Raw genomic sequence first — 19,337 nt, 5'->3', positions numbered from 1 at the left:
CACTCAATGGCTGTTTGCCATAATGATAGTACTCTCCACTGCCTGTCCCTTTGTTGAGATGCTTGTAAGGATGTACTTTTTGCTCTGCCCCTTAATCCCTTCAGATCTCTCAGAGTTAGTTTTTTTAAAAGAAAACTGACTGACTCTGCCAATCTCCTGTTTTAAAACTCTTTGCCTACAGATTAAAGTCCCACCCCTGGGGCCTGGGATCCAAGGCCATTGTTATCTGGTGCTCCCCTTCCCCTCAAGCCTCATCTCTTGACCTCTTCCTGTCTCAAACCTAATATTCCAGCAACACTGGACTGCACGCACCATGCCGTTCAAACCTCCAGGCCTACGTTTGCTCAAGTTGTTGCCTCCACCAGGAATCCCCTTTCCTGCTCCCACCAGCCTAATACCTATTTATTTAATACTCAACTAAGACCAACACTCTCGGAAGAAAAGCCTGACTTAGATGCCTCCTACTCTGTGTTCCAAGAATATGCCATGTATATCTCTCTTGTGCCCTTACCACATTGGAGTATAAGACTCTGTTTAAAATATCTCCCCATTTGGTTACGAGCTTCAGAATAGAAAGTGTATCTGCATCTGTCTTTCTATTCGCAGAGCCAGTTACAGTACCTGGTACCTACAAAATCTTCACTATATAAACTTCTTTCTATGTGAGCAACATTGAGTAGTGTGTGCCTGGAGAAGGATAAAGGGGTGACCAGGCCCAAATGTGGGGTTGATGTGCAGCTAACAGACAAGACCCTTCTCTCTAGGGCAGGGGATGCTTACTCCATTTTTGACCTTGAGTGGGTGGGGCATGGTGGGAGAGGGAGATTTGAGCTCTGCTGTACATGGTACAGCTGGGAACATGGCAGGGATGAGGGGTAGGGAGTGGCAACTAAGTCTTTGGAATGAGAGGCTGGGACTTGGTCTGTGGTGAGCCTCAAAGACCAGTCTGCCATGCTTTTGCCCCTGACATATGAACAAGTATCTTATCAGTAAGACAAGTTGTCAGTAAGACTGAGCAACTTCCCATCTAAGGATTATTTCTCTGTGTATTTCATATTTCCTCAAATGTCAATTCTCTGTCCATGTCCTTGGACAAGTGTCAAGTGAGTTGAGAAATGAGAGAATCAGGCTTTTAGAGACCCACACTTCCTTTAGTGTTTCCCGCTCTCTCTATCTGAAATCCTTTCACTCTTCCAACTGGTCCAAGACTCTCCCCCTTCCAAGTTGTATTACTTACCAGGCCATTCTGGGCAACATAAGTGGGCAGACCACTTACTAAAGCCCAATGATCAGGAGGTGGATTCCTGTAAAGGCCAAAGACAACTGGTAACTTTTCATATAAGGACAGCTGGACTAAAACCTTGAATCTAGGTCTTTGCCCCCCTGTACTCTCTCTTGGCTCTCAACTCCTACTTCTTAACACTATGCCTGAAGGAGCTCCAAATTTTCTGTAAGCATCTTAATGTTTCAAATTTAGAAAAGGAAAAAAAAGCATGGTGAATACATTTTATGATGGCACACTGAGTTTGATTTTCCAAGCGAAGGGACAACATTCATTCAGCCATTGTTATTGATTGCTGAGCAAAGCAGACACAATCCTTTCCCTCCATTAATACTTACATGAGAGAGGTAGCTTAATTCCACAGAAAGAGAGAGAGAGAGAGGAAAGACATCTACGGTGAACTCCAACAATGTACTGAGCACTAAGCTGGGGCTTTACATATTTATTCACCCCTCACAATAATAGTACAATTTTTGATATTATTATCTTTTATTTATTGTAAGATTATACTTGGTTTTTGTGAGAAAAGATAGAAATGTGGAAAAATGCATTAAGATCTTCATGAACCATTCATTTGTCTTTTTCTTTTTTTTTTTTTTTTAAAGATTTTTATTTATTTATTTGACAGACAGAGATTACAAGTAAGCAGAGAGAGAGGAGGAAACAGGCTCCCTGCTGAGCAGAGAGCCCGATGTGGGGCTCGATCCCAGGACGCTGGGATCATGACCTGAGCCGAAGGCAGAGGCCTTAACCCACTGAGCCACCCAGGCGCCCCTCATTTGTCTTTTTCTATGTTATTAATTTCTTGGCTTATGTTTATTCTTTTCTTTGGGCTTGTTTTTTTTTTTTTTTTCCAGTTTGTGGTTAATTTCTTGAGATGTTGTGATGGTAGACCGCTCCTATCTGCCCCTCCAGATCCATTCTCGAACCCTCTCCTCCTTGTCTGTAATGGACTACATCAATGGGGCCTTTGGCCTTCTAGCTTTCCTAGTTTTCTATGAAGATTATTCTAATTAGTATTTTGTTATTGGTTTCTAGGATACTTACATTGTGATCAGGGGACATTCCAAGTATTATTTCAGTCTTTTGAAATATATGAAGTTTACTCTGTGGCCCATTATATCACCAATTATTATAAGTGTTGTATGTATGCTTAAAAAGACTGAGTGTCCTCTGGTTTGGGGGATGGGGTGCCATAGTCTCTCTATAGGTATTAGATTAAATTTAATTGTGTTATTCAAATATTCCATATTCTGTTTTAGTCTGCTCCTCCTACCAACTAGCAAACATGGATCTGCCTATATCTTATATTGCCATCAGCTTTTGCCTTTTTTTTTTTTTTGAGGCCATGTTATGAAGTGTATACAAATTTAGAATTGTAATATCTTCCTGTAAAGCCAGGTGAATTAACCCCTTTATTATTAAGAAGTGACTGTATCTCCACTTGTGTTCTTTGTCATATTGTCTAATTTTATCTGATATTAATATAGTTATATTAGTTTTTTTCTATTATCATTTGCATGGTATACATATTTTTCATTCTTTTACTGTCAATCTCTCTGTATTTTTATCTTTTAGATGGGTCTCTTATGAAGAGGAGGTACAGTATTTCTTCATACCTAGAAAGTCAACTGTTCCTTGACAGATCATTTCCTACATGTAACTATAAAGATAAAATGCTGCCAGTTCATCTGTAACACAATGTTTTTTGAAGTTGTAATTATTACTCTATTAATAGCAAGAGCTCTTTTAGAATATAGAAATAGATTTTTATATTCCACAATTTTCCTATCTTTTTGTGCCATTCAAAGCAGCTTTTTATTTCAATGCCGCATTATGGTATATGATCTTTACTTTAAAGAAAAAGATTATTTATCTGAGAAAGAGAGAGAGAGTGCAGAGAGGAGGGGCAGGGAGAACACAGTAAAGGAAGAGGGAAAGTTTTAAGCAGACTCTGAGCTGATCAAGGAGCCCCATGTGGGGCTCATGATGCTGAGATCACAACCTGAGCTGAAACCAAGAGCTGGAGGCTTAACTGACTGCTCCAACCAGATACCCCTCTTTAAGTTACTTTATTTTTTATTTTTTATTTTTTATTTTTTTTAAAAGTCCGGATTTCAGCATTTATTTTTTTTTTAAGATTTTTATTTATTTATTTGACAGAGATCACAAGCAGGCAAAGAGGCAGGCAGAGAGAGAGGAGGAAGCAGGCTCCCTGCTGAGCAGAGAGCCCGATGCGGGGCTCGATCCCAGGACCCTGAGATCATGACCCGAGCCGAAGGCAGCGGCTTAACCACTGAGCCACCCAGGCGCCCCTTTAAGTTACTTTATATGGCAATTAAATTCAATGTGGGTACAACCAAGAGTGGACATTACTCAGCTGAAGTCCTAACAATATGAATGCTCATGACCAAGGTCATGCGTAGACAGGCCATAATACCTACATCATGACTGCCATCTGTCTGACAGCGATCATACAGAGTCATTGATTCTATTCCAGAAGTGTCAAAATGTAGAAAACTATGCATTTTAGAATCAATGAAATGTGATAGATTTCTTTCTTTTCCAGACTGACAATCTCTGCCATTTAACTGGCACATTTAGTGGATTTACATTTGAAGTAATTATCAATATATTCTGGTTTAGATATTACCTTAATGTCCACTTTTTATTTTTTCCTCCTGCTCTATGTTCTTTCTAAAGCTTACTTTGTCTTCTTTTGGTCTGACTAAGCATTTATTTACCATTCAGGTATCCCCCCTCCTCGTTCAGATGGCATGTACTTTGACAGTCATTTACCAGTTTCGAATATTCTGGCTCTCACTCCTGGACAATGAGAGGGTTGGATTCTCTGGCCCCTTGAGGTTAGTTGCGGCCATATACTGACTCTGGCCCATGAAATGTGAGAAGTGAAGAGCGCCACCTCCGGAGGGATGTTTAAGAGCCAGTGCGTGCTTTGTCGTGTTCCACTTGTCCTGTTCTCACCTCCCTCTGGCAAGATTCGAAATGGTGGCTGCTCTGTCAGCTGTGGTCCCTGCCTGGCTACAGCCCATACAGGATCCTCTGGCCACACCCACCAACAAGCAGTTTACATGGAATGGGATGATAAATAAATTTTTACTGTTTATACCACGTAGGTCTTAAGGTTTTGTACCATAATACAGCCTCGCCTATTTTAGCTGATGGAAAAATTGCTATCAGGAACAGGGTATTGCCATAACAAAGAACCTAAAATAGGTGACGTCTCTTTGGGTCTGTGTGGAAGGTAGCAAAGTGAGTATTATCAGAAGCTAGAAGGATGTGATGCTTGATGAACAGTGGTAAAACACTGCAGAAAACTGTGACCTGTAGTAACTCATAACACAGATAAGGAGTTTAATAAACTTATATCTCTAGAAAAGAAGTTAGAATGGCTAAAGATTATGCATTTGACAAGGTTTTAAAAAAAAAAACATGGGTGCCTCAGTGGCTCAATTGGTTAAGTGTCTGACTCGATCTCAGCTCAGGTCTTGATCTCAGGGTCATGAGTTTAAGTCCTGAGTTGAGCTCCATGCCGGGTATGCAGCCTAACAAAAAAGGAAGGAAGGAAGGAAGGAAGGAAGGAAGGAAGGAAGGAAGGAAGGAAGGAAGGAAGGAAATGAGGGATAAGCTTAGAAAAGAATCAGTTTTCATGCAAAAAGGAATGAACAGAGAGAACCCAGAAGCTCAGGACCTTGAAGCAACTTCTCATCCCCAACTAGTTACAGATAAACCTGTGAACTGGGTTGTCTGTGTAATGGATTATTATCATTGAGTCTGGTGATGACCAAGATCAACTCCCGTTATGGCATCTCATACCCACTGTTTAAAGATTCAGGTGACTCATGGTAAATCCCAGAATCTGATTTTGGACTGGAGGTGTCTGGAATTCAGTTAAAAAACCCAGTTTCCAGACGAAACTGTGAGTGTGCCTCTTAGCACAGAGAGGATTCAAATAGATAACAAGACAACTAGGTTTCTGACAGTCATCTACTGACCCAAAAAAGTACAAAAATGTACAAGCTTCTACTAAAGTAGGTTCTTGACTGTTGGACTCTTAAAATGGCCTTTGAGTCCTTAACACGTACAGGGAGGTGGAAGCCTCGCGCTCTGGGGGTTCTTTCCTTTCAATATCCTCCGTGGTCCGGTAAGAAGAGAATGAGCTTTCCTTGTGCCAGCTTCTTGCCTTTGCCTCACCCCCAGATATGCCTTCACAGGAAACCACTGGAAAGCCCTGATCAGAACCCACAGTCTCATTCTGTAGATGGGGAACTGAGGCCTGGGACTGGGACTCGCAGCCACTGACTCAACATCTAGCCTCTCTTCCCAGCCCCTGTGGTCTTTCCACTCTTCCATGTTGCCTCCTTACTGCTCCCCATGTCTCTGACCAAGTGTGTGGCCTTCTTGGGTTTGCTTAGTGTTGATCTTGGAATGAGTATCAGTGGACATTGGTAACATGCTTACCAGTCAATATGTTTTGAGGAGAAACTTACGGGATTACTTTGATGTCTTCTTTGCCATGTAGGATGTAGTCAATGACCTTGTAAAAGTTGATTTCCTAGGCAAAAGAGATAAAGAAACCTGTAACTTGAGAGCCAGAGACACAACTTCAGCATGAGGGTATCCATGACACAAGGCTTGTTCTCTACTGAGTACCCTGTGGTTTTCCAGAAACACCAGACTGGCCCTCTAAGGGCATAATCTGGCTGCTTCTGGAGCTCACTGTCCTCAGCTGACTCATGATTCAGCATGCTTAACCTTCAAACCAGCTGATGGTGGCCAGGCAGGGGGTGGGATCTTGGAAAGAAGGATAGGAAGTGTTTCAAGGGGAGCTGGGGGTTGAGTACAAGGAGAAAGAGAGAAAGACTGCTTTCTGGAGTTCAGGGAGAGAAGGAGGTGGAAAGGAAACTCCTGTCTCATTTAGAGTTGTGGTCAACTCAGCCCTCCCTGCAGGGCTCAGCTCCATGGTCCCAGCCCCCTTTTCTCCTTGACTCCAATCACTCAGTTGCGCTCTTTGCTTTATCAGCCCCTCCAGACCTATCTTCCAAATCTTACTTCATTCCTCCAACTCACTTTCCACCTCTTCCATCCTTCCTACCTCCTTGCACAATGAAAAGTCCCATCTCTAGAGCAGATCTGTTCAGTTACCTGACTTCCTAACATGTAGTGATTGGCAGTGGAATATTGGATATCCCCCTAGCTCTCCAGGGGAAAATTTGATCACCTTACTAGATCCTCTGAACACCCAGCTGTGATGGGCAGGTTAGAAACCATTTTACAGATGGGAAAAAATGAAACCTAGAGAGAGAAGAAGGAAGGGACTCATTTATAGTAGACAGTGAGCCAGGATCAGAAGCAAAGTCCTTGACCCCTACTTTCAGGGATCTTTCTGTGATGCCACTTAAGGTTAATCTTATGTTAACCTAAGACAGTGTTTTATTCTCTGCACCACTCTTACCCAGAACAGAGCTATCTGAGGCATGGACCCTGGACTGGGACTATCAGCAAACAATTTGGTACCATTCCATGATGAGAAAAAAACAGGAATGGAAAATCAGTGTTTAGAAAATTGTATATAGCAGTTTGAGCTACATTGGGTCTGCTGAGACTAATGAAAAAAGGGAAGGGGATTTACATTTTGTATGTCTTTGAAACTCTTAATTTTTCTAGTTGCATAGTGTTATTGCATTTTGAAAAGGCTCGGCCCAAAGTGGATTGGAAATTCAAACCAACCAACCAACAAAACTGTTCCTTGAGTGCAGTATTTTGGGAAATACTGCTCTAGAGATGCAAATCTTGGACTCCTGACTCACAGCCTCCACAGAGAGAAACTCCTGATCCAGGCAAAGGTGTCTGAACATCCATTTGGTTGCAGGTGATCATGCTTTCTTCAGGTTCCCAAAGAAGAGACTCTGCTCCTTCTCACTAGCAGCCACTGTGACTCATGGTCTAGTCTTGTTTTTACTGTGTGCACTCTTAGGGGCTAAGTTTCCCCCAGCTGGAAAAACCAGTGGTGTGTGTGTTTTTTTTTTGAGATGCCCAAATGGGGGCAGGGCTGGGCACATGGAGATCCTGCGACTCCCCTTCTTTTCTCTCACTTCCTTTCCTGTCCTTCTGCCTTCCTCGGTAGTCCCTGGCCCAGGCAAGCACAGTGGACATGGAGGGGTCTAAAGACAACCAGAAAATTTTAAAACCTAAATTAGATAACCCCCAAAGTTCTTCCCAGCTACAATTCTAAGATTGTGGTTGGATGGTTAGCCATATCCCTCATAGATGAAAACAGGTATCTTCTTTGACCCAGCAATTCCATGCGTGGTCATGAATCCTAGAGACACATTTCTAAATGTGGAGAAAAGCATCCTTTGCCCCAGCCGGGGGATCTCTGAAGTCTGAAGACAACATAATGTTGTCATCAGGAGAATGGCTGCCCAGTGCCTGCATCCAGGGGACACTCTGCATGTCTCCGGAACAATGTAGCTGTATCCGTGCTCATAGCGGAAGATGCCAAAGAGGAGTCAAGCTGGGAAAGTAAGGCACAAAACAGAAGCATCCCCTTTTATTGAGGGTGATGCTGGTGGTAGAATTCTAGGAATATATGGGCATCTGTAGATGTTTCTGGAAGGATCTAGACTGCTCGCACCTGCTGCCTCAGGGGAGGCTGGCTTTCTGTGGTGTATCCTTTTGTACAGTGTGAGCTTTTCAAGTGCACATGTATCACTTTTTCAATAAATGTAAACAAATTGCTCTAAGGACATTGTTTAAAGTGAAGCTGTATCCTGTAGGCAATTCCTGAATGCAAAGGTGGGGGCATCATCTGCTGAGACCTGGGTAGAGCTAAGTGTTCCCCTGTGGGGGAAAGGAGGCCACTTCTATGACCTTCTCAACCTTCTTCAGGTCTTTCTTTTGGGCCATCTGTCCTTGGGTCTAGGCTGCTCCCTAAGACAAGCTGCTGGCTCCCTGGGCCCCCCAGGCTTCTGTCTCCAGGGTCTGTACAAGACTTCTTTAGAAAGGTTAGAAATGGAATTTTTTTTTCTGAAGCCCACAGGAAAGTCAATTTGCTTTCACAGAAAGCAACAAAAAGATCACTGTACTTGAGGTAAATAGGGCTTTTTCCACACACGGCAGCTCAGCCCAGTTGCCTTCAAGGCCATATTCATGTTAAGAATTAACCAGGCTTTGGAAAGTCAAAACTGAGCCATAAATGAGCACCTTTGTTACCTTCCACCTGAGCAGCTAAGGCAACAACACAAGGGGCTTTGAAAGAGCCAAAAACACAGCCACGGTCCTGAGTGGAAATATGCCAGTTTTGAAACGAGCGCTGGTTTTTTTTTTTTTTTTCCATGAAGCCCAATTAGCCTGTGTCAGTTTTTAATCATGGAGGCACACACAAGTATAACGTTTTCTTTACATAAGGGGATGAAAGGAGGTGTAGCTGCTGTTGGCGATCTTTAGACTCACGATTTGCAGAGGTTAATTTGCTCAAAGTCCAGACCAAAGCTTATTTCTCACATGAATGTGGCAGGTAAAGTGTGAGGCTGTTAGAAGGCCTGAGGGAATGCTAAAAAACCAGATTGTAATGACTGACCAGAAAGAAAAGCATCCTGCATTTAAATCTGTGCGAATGAATTGACCCCTCATAACCTCAATCTCCTCAACCGTGAAATGGAAATCATGAGGATACTTCCTTTATGAACCCGTTGAGAAGAGTAAATAACACAGTCCAGCTAAAGAGCTGCCTGATGATGAGATTGAACCCCGGTAGCCATGATGACGGTTTGCCTGTGCCGTGTCAGCCTGTGCTTGGCGGTAGCTACCATGGCCCGGCCAGGCCATCTTGATTATCCAGGCGTTACAGATGAGGAAGGTGAGGTTTAGAGACATTGCCCAAGGCCACACAACTGGCTGATGGAGTGGGGATCTGAACTGAGTCTTGTTCCTTCAAAGCCCAGTCTTTCTGGAAGATCCACTTTGGGCCAATCGTGCCCTGCTGCGTCTGGGCCCCAGTTATGTGTGTCTCCTCCCCAGCTGTGTCCTAGACCTAGAACTGGCCTTGGAGATGAGTTCAGTGACAGAGAGATGAGAAAATCCAGGACCCGAGGGATTACTGGACTGAGTTCACCCCACAGGTTAGCAACCAACGCAAGCCAAAGTCCTTTGCTCTCTGGCCTTTTCCATCACAGCTTAATGCTTTTTACTCTTGCTACCTGAGATGTAGAAAGGTTTCTGGGAAGGAAAGTCTTCACCATAAGTGTCCTAGTCATAAGTGTCCTAGACATCATAAGTGTCCTCATCATCAGTCATCAAACTGATCAGGTGATGAACAGCATTTCCTGGACTGGTGCTTAGTAAGAACATGTTCCATTCAGCTCCATCTTGAAGTTTGGGGTGCTCGAGGTTGAAGAGCCAGGTAATTCAGAGCCTAGCATTTCTCTGGCCATCCTGGAGTTGGAGATGATCTCTGAACTCAGGGCTCCACTCAGAGAGCTGACTCTTAAAAGCAGCCTAAGAAGTTGAAGTTGACTGACGCTGGTGGTGTCTGGAAGCCATAGTGACCTCTATCCCAGGTCCTCCACTTCCGCTTTCCAGAAGATACACACCCAGCTCTTACATGAATTGGAGAGAAAACTTCATGGTGGCACAGCACCTGGGCCAGCACAAAAAGTTATGCTTAAAAAGAAAAGTTGTAGGACACCTGGGTGGCTCAGTGGGTTAAGCCTCTGCCTTCAGCTTGGGTCATGATCTCAGTGTCCTGGGATTGAGCCCCACATCGGGCTCCTTGCTCAGCAGGGCGCCTGCTTTCCCCCTCTCTTTGCCTGCCTCTCTGCCTACTTGAGATCCCCCTTTCTGTCAAATAAATAAATATTTTTTAAAAAAGAAAAGAAAAGAAACGTTGTCCCCAAGTTGCTTTCTAAGAGCGATGCAATCCAATGTGACGCAGTGCTTGAAGACTCAGTCTTCCCAAATGAAATCATGGAATTGTGGGGCTGGAACAGTGGTGTGAAGTGGAACAACAGCAGATTAAAAATTTACTTTGGAGAAAGGCCAGCAGATGACATAGATTTTCAGAGTGAAATCTTTTCCTGGTGTGTTCATGAAGCTTATAGCCAAGGTTGTTAATTTTGAATTCTCAGAGTTTGAATTAAGACTAACTGAAGTCTGTCATACACACATATTCACCTGTGTGCTCTCACTCTCACACACACACAAGCACATTTTAATTTGGAGTAGGGTTAGGGTTGGCTGGGTGGAATGAGTCGTCCTGACAGAAACTGATACACAATTTCAGACAGGCTAAAAGATCTTGTGGGACATGACTCTGCTGCTGGACTTGACTTTGGGCATGACTCTGCTGCTTTCTTGTCCTATGTGGCCTCAGCTAAGGTCATCCATTCAGTCTACAGGTTCCCTAGGCTGTTTGTGTGACAGATCTGTTTACCCTGCCTCATCTTTTCCTCCCCATAGATACCATTCTCTAAGGTGTTGATGTCTCATCTTTTAAAAGATGAGCAGTGGGGAGCACCTGGGTGGCACCTGGGTGGCTCAGTCGGTTAAGTGTCTGCCTTGGGTTCAGGTCACAATCTCAGGATCCTGGGATGGAGCCAGCTGAGTGGGCAAGGAGTCTGCTTCTCACTCTGCCCCTCCCCCCACTCTTGCTTTTTCTTTCTCTCTCTTTCTCAAATAAATGAATAAAATCTTTTCTAAATAAAAAAATCAATTAAATAAATCAATGTTATGAAAGCAGAGTTCACAAATTCTAGTGCCTGAAGAGATCTGATAGAACCATAAATGAGAGCAGGGACTGGGGGGCAGGGGAACACAAGGGGAATGGCGGGGACTTTGGCAAACTAGCGAGCTCAGACCAGGTTCTAAGGAGGTTGACGCCATTCTGCTCCCATCAAATTTATCCTGTGGGAGTGCCTGGCTGGCTCAGATGGCAGACCATGTAACTCTTGATCTTGGAGTTGTAAGTTTAAGCCTTGTGTTGGGTGTACAGATTACTTAAAAATAAAATCTTTTTTTTTTTTTTAAGATTTTATTTACTTATTTGACAGGGAGAGAGAGAGATCACAAGTAGGCAGAGAGGCAGGCAGAGAGAGAAGAGGAAGCAGGCTCCCCAGTGAGCAGGGAGCCTGATGCGGGGCTCAATCCCAGAACCCTGGGACATGACCGGAGCCGAAGGCAGAGGCTTTAACCCACTGAGCCACCCAGGCGCCCCCTTAAAAATAAAATCTTGAAAAAAAAAATTTACCCTGTGGGATTGATCTTCCACTTTTTAAAAAGAAACTGAAAATCTAGATATTTAGAGGAAATATCTTGATTTTTTAATAATAAGCTACAAATTTTAAAAAATTTAAGTAAAAAGAAGCAATTTTAAATGTATGCAGCCAAATTGGTTTGTCTCTTGGCTGGAATTGCCCTTTTAGCCATCAATTTATACAATCTCATTTAGATATTAAGGTTATTTCCAGCTCTAATTGTCTGCAATTCTAAACATTTGGTGGGTGAATCTTTGAGCAGATAGCTTTGACCTTTTTGGGACTCTTTCCTTATCTGTGGGATGAGGATATTAATTCTTCCTTAGTCAATCCCACCAGGTTATTATGAAACTCTAGCAAAACATTAAAAATTCCTTAAAAATTACAAGGCTTGGCAATTAGGAACATTACCAGACCCTTCGGGGGAAATGACCCAACCCAGAGAAGATAAGTAACTAAGTGAAAAAGAAATGTCAACAAGGTCTACAGTGCCTTATATTTGCATTTCAATAAACATTAGATCACACAGGCCAGACAAAGACGTACCCTTCCATCTGGAGTCCTGGGACCAGAATATGGCGGAGCCTCCCCCATCAGCACAGGCCAGACATCAAAAAATTCCTAGGAATGAGAAAGACAATAATTACATGTCTTGAAAACAGGTCAAAGAAAGGAGATTAAGAAAAGAAGATCCGGGGTGCCTGGGTGGCTCAGTGGGTTAAGCTGCTGCCTTCAGCTCAGGTCATGATCTCAGGGTCCTGGGATCGAGCCCTGCATCAGGCTCTCTGCTCAGCAGGGAGCCTGCTTCCCCCTTCTTTCTCTGCCTGCCTCTCTGCCTACTTGTGATCTCTCTCAAATAGATAAAATCTTTAAAAAAAAAAAAAGAAAAGAAAAGAAAAGAAGATCCACCCATATGAGTCATCTATCACTGAAATTTGGAAGGTGGTAAGAGCTCACTGAAAACTAAGCTTGAAAGGGAGGCAAAAAGTTCATTAGCCTCAGAGGATGTTGGCCATGTCTACTTCAAGACATTGATGAACTAAGCCTGTCCAATCATTCAGCAATAAACTGGAGCTGAGTTGTAGTCCCCTCACACTCCCCAGGCTGTAGGAGCGGATATGAGAAGGAAACTGGGCTCTCTATGTCTAAAAAATTGACCTTAAGGACATGCTAAGCATGCGATCGAAGGTTTAGCTAAAACGATGTCCTCTGCAGCATCATTTACAGTAGTGAAAAGTTAGGACAACCTAAGTGTCTAGTTAAGAGGGGACTTACTAGACAATTATGGTACATCTATTAAAGATGATGCTACAGATGTCTAAATGCGGATTAAAAAGATGTACTTGCCTCACTGATGAGTGAAAAATGTGAGGTGACAAAAAATACAGGTCATGTATCACAATGCTTAACTATGTACATAAAAAATGCTCTCACTCTTAATCTCACAAAACAAACTGAGGGTTGTGGGAGGAGGAGGGTGGTGGGGTTATGGACATTGGGGAGGGTATGTGCTATGGTGAGTGCTGTGAAGTGTGTAAATGTGGCAATTCATAGACCTGTACCCCTGGAGTTAATAATACATTATATGTTTAAAAAGAAAGAAAGAAATGAATGAATTTATACTCATTAAAAAAAAAAGAAAAAGAGAAAGAATTCACAACAAAGCATCAACAACTGGTTTTCTCTGGGTAATTGCAGTGGGACTCTATTTAGCAATTTTCCTGTAATCAAATTAACTGCTTTTGGAATCAGGGGAAAAAATATCTTGCTTAAATAAGAAAAAAAAAATGGTGCCAAATATGGACTTGGGATCCAACAAGAAAGGATGACACCCATGAGACAACTTTTAAAGCTACAGGCAGGGAAGAGAGAAAGAGCCAGCCTCAGAAGAGGAAACTCGCCGGGACACCGCATGAGCTCTTCCCTGCCATTTGTCTGTTGGTTTCCTGGGGCCTGGCAGAGGAGGCCTCCATCCTTCACTGCCCTCTCTGCCCCGTTCATCTGTTGCTACTTAGGGACAGTGATCCACTCGTGCGGGGTCATTGTGGGTAGGATGCTAAGCCCTTCCGCTCTTGGCCTCGGTCTCCTTTGAACAGGATGGGTTACCTATTCCGTCATGCAGAGCACAAGCAGAAGAAAGTCCACATGAAACTCAAACTCCATGTCCTTAAGCTTCTGCCCAGTTGTACTCTTTATCTTGACTACACAACAGGAAGAAATTCAGTTATGGGGAAATGGGCATAGGGAGCCTACCTGAGCCCCACAGCATGTTTGCTACTAGACACAGAGACAATAAGGCAGAGTTCACACCCTGGGGGATCTTGCTGTCCCTTGTAATCAAGGACTCAAATAACAATAGGTAGACAGGCTGTGAACCAAACAGTAATGGAAAGGGAACACAAATGTTAGAGGAACCCAGAAGAAAGACAGATACATCAGGCTGATGCCCTCTGTGTCAAACACTGAGTGACCTTGAAGAGTGTCCCAGAGATAAGCAGTGGGCTGGGTAGACGGTGGGGCACATTTACACTTGCTTTCCTCACTCTCAATCTCTTTCTCTCTCTTCTTTCTTCTGTTTTTTAAACAGCTTTATTGATATGTAATTCACATGCCATATAATTCACCCAGTTAAAATGTACAATTCTGTGGTTTTATTGACTTCTTTCATTATGTTAATAGCTCAGATAAGAGTTTAGCTATCTGTGGTGGGTGAGGGGCAGGTCATTAGAATGATTGTGTGCAGACCAGCCCACTTCTAATTGCTAGATTGTTCCATCTTTTGTGGGGGGACCAAGGCAGAATATTCTTGTTTACATGTGACTATCCTTTTTAGAGGGAGTTCAGAAGAAACCACCACACACGGCAGCCTGCACCTGGGATCAGATCCTTTCAGGTGTGAACTGGGCACTTTTTGAATTCAGCTACTCAGTTCTTTCGATTAAGAAAGAACCATTCATTTGATATGATTGTTTGATATACACCTCTGTGTACATGTTCTATTCATTTGCTACTTCCTGAAGGTGTGTCAAAGGACTTATTGCTGGACCCCGTGATATTTGGCAAAATATTTGGTTCAGAAGTATGCAAAATTCAAATGGATATCTGCACTAAAATCAGAGGTTCCCTAAAATCAGTCGATACCCTACTTGCACCAAAATCACAAACAAACTATTTTAAAAGCAAAAATCAGAATAATAGAACTATGAGTATATGGAAACGTGATATATAATAAAATAACATATCAAAATAATGGCATTTTATAACAGTGAAAAGGTGGACTATTCTTTAACTGGAGAAAAATGAGTGAGGGACAAAATTTATCCCACCTCAAACCATACACTAATTTCAAGATGAATGAAAGATTAAAATTAGAGCACATCAGATTATTTCAAATTCTCTTTATAAGACTAAGGTTGGGGTTTAATATTAAATAAAATCCAAAACTTGAGTGCCCAATATATATGGACACTTGATTGATGATAGAGGTATGTTAGGGAAAGATGATATTTTCAATAGGACAGTGGAGAAAGAATGATCTTTTCAGCAAATGGTGTTGGGTCAATTGGATATCCATAAGGAAAAAGGTTAATATTGACCTCACACTGTACATTTAAAAATTTCCAGGTAGATTATAGAGTTACATGTGAAAGTTAAAATAATGAAATTTTAGAGTTAACATAGATGAATATCTTTATTACCTTGGAGCCAGGAAAGAGTTCTTAAACAGGACAAAAAAAAATCAATAACCATTAAAAAAAAGATTGATGAATTGAACTACATTATAATTTAGAATTTACATTCACTGAAACATACTATTAAAAGAATGAAAGTACAGGGTGGGAGAAGGTATTTGCAATGTGTGTTATTCACAGGGAACCCCTGTCTAGACTGTATAAACAATGCCTATAAATCCTAAAATTGAAAAAGACAAAATAATTTTTGAAAATGGAGAAGAGCTTTGAATAGGTACTTCTTCTGAAGATATCCACCTGGTCAATAAATGAGAAAAAATGTTCAACCTCATCAGTCATTAGGGGAATTCATATTAATACCCAATGAGATAACACAACATGCCCACCAGTAAGGCTAAGATTAATAAGACTGGCAATACCAAGTATTTTAAGGAAACCCTCATACATTGCTAGTGGGAGTATAAAATCATTTTGAAAATCAGATGGGCAGTATCTATTAAAACCAATATCCAGAAATTCTACAACTAGGTCAACATCTAACAGAAATGGGTACAATTGTGTACCAATAGATATGGACTGTAGTGTTCATAATAGCAATATTCATAATAGCCCAAACATCTACCAACAGTAGAATGAATAAATACTTTGAATATTATTTATATAATGGAACATTCCACACGAATGAAGATGAATGAACTAATGCTATGTGAAGCAATAAAGATGGATCTTACAACCAAAATGTTGAACAAAGGGAACTAGATACAAAAAAGTATATATTTGTATGATTCTGTTTATAGGAACTTTAAAAATAGGCAAGATTAACATGGCATTAAACGTGAGTGATAAAGAAATTCTATGTAGGGTGCAAACTAGAAAAAAGAAAGTTGCCAACTTCAGAAATTCTCAGAAAATGCCCTGGAAGGAGGCCATAAACCCTCTCCACGGTTTGTCAAGCCTACAGCTCACCTGGGACTACTCTAATGAAGTCATTAGGGTCATAGTGGTCACCTTCAAGGAAGAGGGAATGGAAGTGAATGGGACGGGGTAAGCAAGAGGCTTCTGAGGTATTAGTAAGGTTCTATCTCTTAATCTTGGTGATGGTAACATGGAGATGATCACTCGGTACAATTGACGGACCTATTCATCTGCAATTAGTGCTCACCTCTGTGTATATGTTCTATTTCAACATAAAGGCTTATTAAAAAGAGTCCACATGTACCGATATGGAGAGATGTTCACAAAATATTAAGTAAAAAAAAAAAAAAAGCAGACTATCAGGAAATGTGGCCTTGCATTTATTAAACAGTGCCTTAGAAGATTCTGATTCAAGTCTGGGAGCCTCTGGACTAGACGCAAGGTCTCTTCCAACTCCAGATTCTGAAATTCTTTAATCACTAAACCAAATATTTGGAGGGTCTGCTTTGGTCAGTGCACCACACTCAGTACCAGGCCCTGCAAAATGACAGGAATCCTGGATCTTGGCTCTTTGGGATAAGAAATCACAAACCTAGTAACTCTGGAACTCTAGTCCAAGGCTGAGAATGATGAGTTGTGAGAAGCAGAGACAGGTAGAGAAAGAAATATGGGGAATTGGTTGGGGAAAACCTGGTTGAAAAATATTGCAGGGGGACCTATTGGTCTCTGCATCTTTAGCCCCTGCAGCTTTGCCCCTAGATCAAACATCTGCCTCCACTTTAATTGCCCAGATGGGCCATGGGCTTGACAGACCATGGTGAAGATTTATGCCCACCTTTGAGCATTTTCTGAGAATTTCTTTATCATTTTCCTTCACCACCTCATCAAACCTTCTCACATATGCTTTCTTTTCCCATGGACCGGGGAAGACCAGGTTGTTTTCACTCACTGGTGCCCTAGATAGACTTTTCTATTTAAAAGTTGGTACTCCATTCTTCAGGGTGAAAGACTTGTAAAGACCTCACAACCAACCACATCCTCCCAGCCTGTTCCCTGTGAACTAAATGTGCGACATAAGTTGGGCTCTGCTGTATATTTAACCTGTTCTTGGAGATATCTGTTTCTGAAGCCTTCTCACCTTCTGCTTGGTCATGTCTAAGAGCCCCACAGAGTATCTGTCGCAGTTGAGGAAGGCTCGGACTGTGTACAGGGCTTTGTGGAACTGCCTCTCGATGTCCGTGAGCTCTTCAAAGACTTTGCTCCCAGACCACAGCAGTATCTTAACAAAACACAAAAATAGAGTCAAATGTTGTGGGGCACAAAGCAGCAGCTAGCAATAACCCAGGAACAGGATAATTATCCCCATTTTATAGACAGAGAAACTGAGACCCAGAGAGCTGAAGTAACTGACCAGCTTATATTGGGTCCTATTCTTTCTGTTTTGTTTTTTTTTTCATTTCATAGATTGTTAATAAGAATAATAATAACAACAAACATGGATTGAACACAAGTGCATTATCTCATTTACTACTGATAATAATCTTTTGAGGGTGGAACGCATCGATATTAGCCCCACTTTTCAAATGGGGGAGACTGAAGCTCAGACAGGGGCAGTGTTTTGCCCAGGGTCTTCGAGTTGGTAAATGACTTAACAACTTCATTTAGGTTGCTTGACTGGAAAACTGTGCATAGAATCACTCTGGGATACAGCTCTACAAACACTGGCTACCTCATTAACACTTCAGATGCTGGGCAGAGACTCTGTGATGGTTCGAACACTTTTATCAGCCACTGCCTTTCCAGCCTGACCACAGCGATGCATCAGCAAAAAGACTTGTCCAGCCCATTCCCCTGAGTCAAGCCCCTTACCTGACCACGCCGAGTCTCACAGTTGTGCAGGTAGCTCAGGTGGTATACCTTCATGATTAGATTTGCAAAATTGAGGTACTTGAGAAGAATCTGGAAATCAAATAGCATGAGGGGAAATTGATGAGAAGGAGAAATCCCTCCTCTGGCCACTTCTACCATCAGCAAATATTTGAATATTTTAAAAGCGTCAGAGGCGATTTGAGCAAATGGATCATGGAATGTTGACTCATAAAATGTTGCACCATAAGAGAGCGAAACTCAGAGAACACAGAATGTCAATGTTCATGGGCTATATTAATGAAAAACTGTTACTATTCATTGGGTTTGCAGTCCCCGTGATAAGTCATTTAGGTATGTTATCTTATCTGATCATTGCAGGTAATCCCAAGAGGTGGATACTGTAAAATTAGGCCCGTTTTATGGATAAGAAAACTGAGGCTTAGAGGTGCCTGGCTGGCTTAGTTGGCAGAGCATGTGACTCTTGATCTCAGAGTCCTGAGTTCAAGCCTCATGTTGGGTATGGAGCCTGCTTAAAAACAAAAACAAACAAACAAACAAAACCCCTGAGGTTTAAAGAAATTAAGTAACCTGCCCAAGTCAAACAGGTAGGTATTAGCAGAGTCAGGACAATTATCCCTGTACTCCTGGCCCCAGAGCCCAACACCCTAACCATTACCCTGTCCTGTCTGCCTCGGAGAGCATCCCATTAATCCTATCTTACAGATGGAGAGACCAAGGCCAGGCCAAGTAACAAGTTTCGGGGAAATTCTTGAGCTGGGTCGCCTGGGTCTCGAGCATGACGCTCCCGGCAGTTTCTAAAGCATTCTTACCTCCTCATCTGTCTTGGTGAAGTGGGGCCCGTCTACTTTATTCACAGCCATGATTACGGCCACCGTGTCCTTCCCATTCATTATGGGGGAAGCCAAGATGTTCTTGGTCTTGTACTCTGTGAGCGTGTCCACAAAGTCACAGAAATGCTCATCCTGAAGGGAGACAGAGACAGGCATGGGTAGGGCAGAGGAAGAGCAAAGATAGTAAAACAGCCGAGAGCCCCATGTGCCCATGGTAGGAGGTGGGAGGAGGAGACTCGCTATTATGTTGTTGACAAGAGAATGAGACATTTCCATCTACTTCCATTCAGCCAGGGCAGGGCAGTCAGGGATGATTTCTGCCCTGGAAGCCTCCAAACACCTGTAGGAGAAAGTCTGAGATACGACTTAGTAAGGGTCTGTGGAGGAGATGAGAGCAAAATTCTGTGGGGGCCCAAAGATGGGGGGACCACCTTTGCCTGGGGACAGGGCTTTG

General features: G+C 42.4%; 1 protein-coding gene across 2 annotated transcripts in view; it reads right to left on the bottom strand.

Annotated features, from left to right (window-relative positions):
- The window catches only part of PDE6A (phosphodiesterase 6A), a gene marked incomplete at its 5' end in the record, with an annotated part of 57,237 nt that overhangs the window by 30,585 nt on the left and 7,315 nt on the right, over positions 1–19,337 (bottom strand). The window contains 6 exons of one of the 2 annotated variants that reach the window (XM_082726285.1): positions 1,238–1,304; positions 5,794–5,858; positions 12,103–12,177; positions 17,302–17,442; positions 18,033–18,122; positions 18,863–19,015. In XM_082726285.1, coding sequence (XP_082582411.1) covers positions 1,238–1,304; positions 5,794–5,858; positions 12,103–12,177; positions 17,302–17,442; positions 18,033–18,122; positions 18,863–19,015 — 591 coding nt within the window. The remainder of the gene's footprint in view (positions 1–1,237; positions 1,305–5,793; positions 5,859–12,102; positions 12,178–17,301; positions 17,443–18,032; positions 18,123–18,862; positions 19,016–19,337) is intronic. The other variant, XM_082726286.1, reaches the window with a different exon arrangement.

This window comes from Mustela nivalis (assembly GCF_964662115.1).
Source record: "Mustela nivalis genome assembly, chromosome: 3".
Classification (NCBI taxonomy): Eukaryota; Metazoa; Chordata; class Mammalia; order Carnivora; family Mustelidae; genus Mustela; species Mustela nivalis.
Note: the sequence above shows the minus strand (reverse complement) of the source record. Positions and strands in the feature narration are given on the sequence as shown.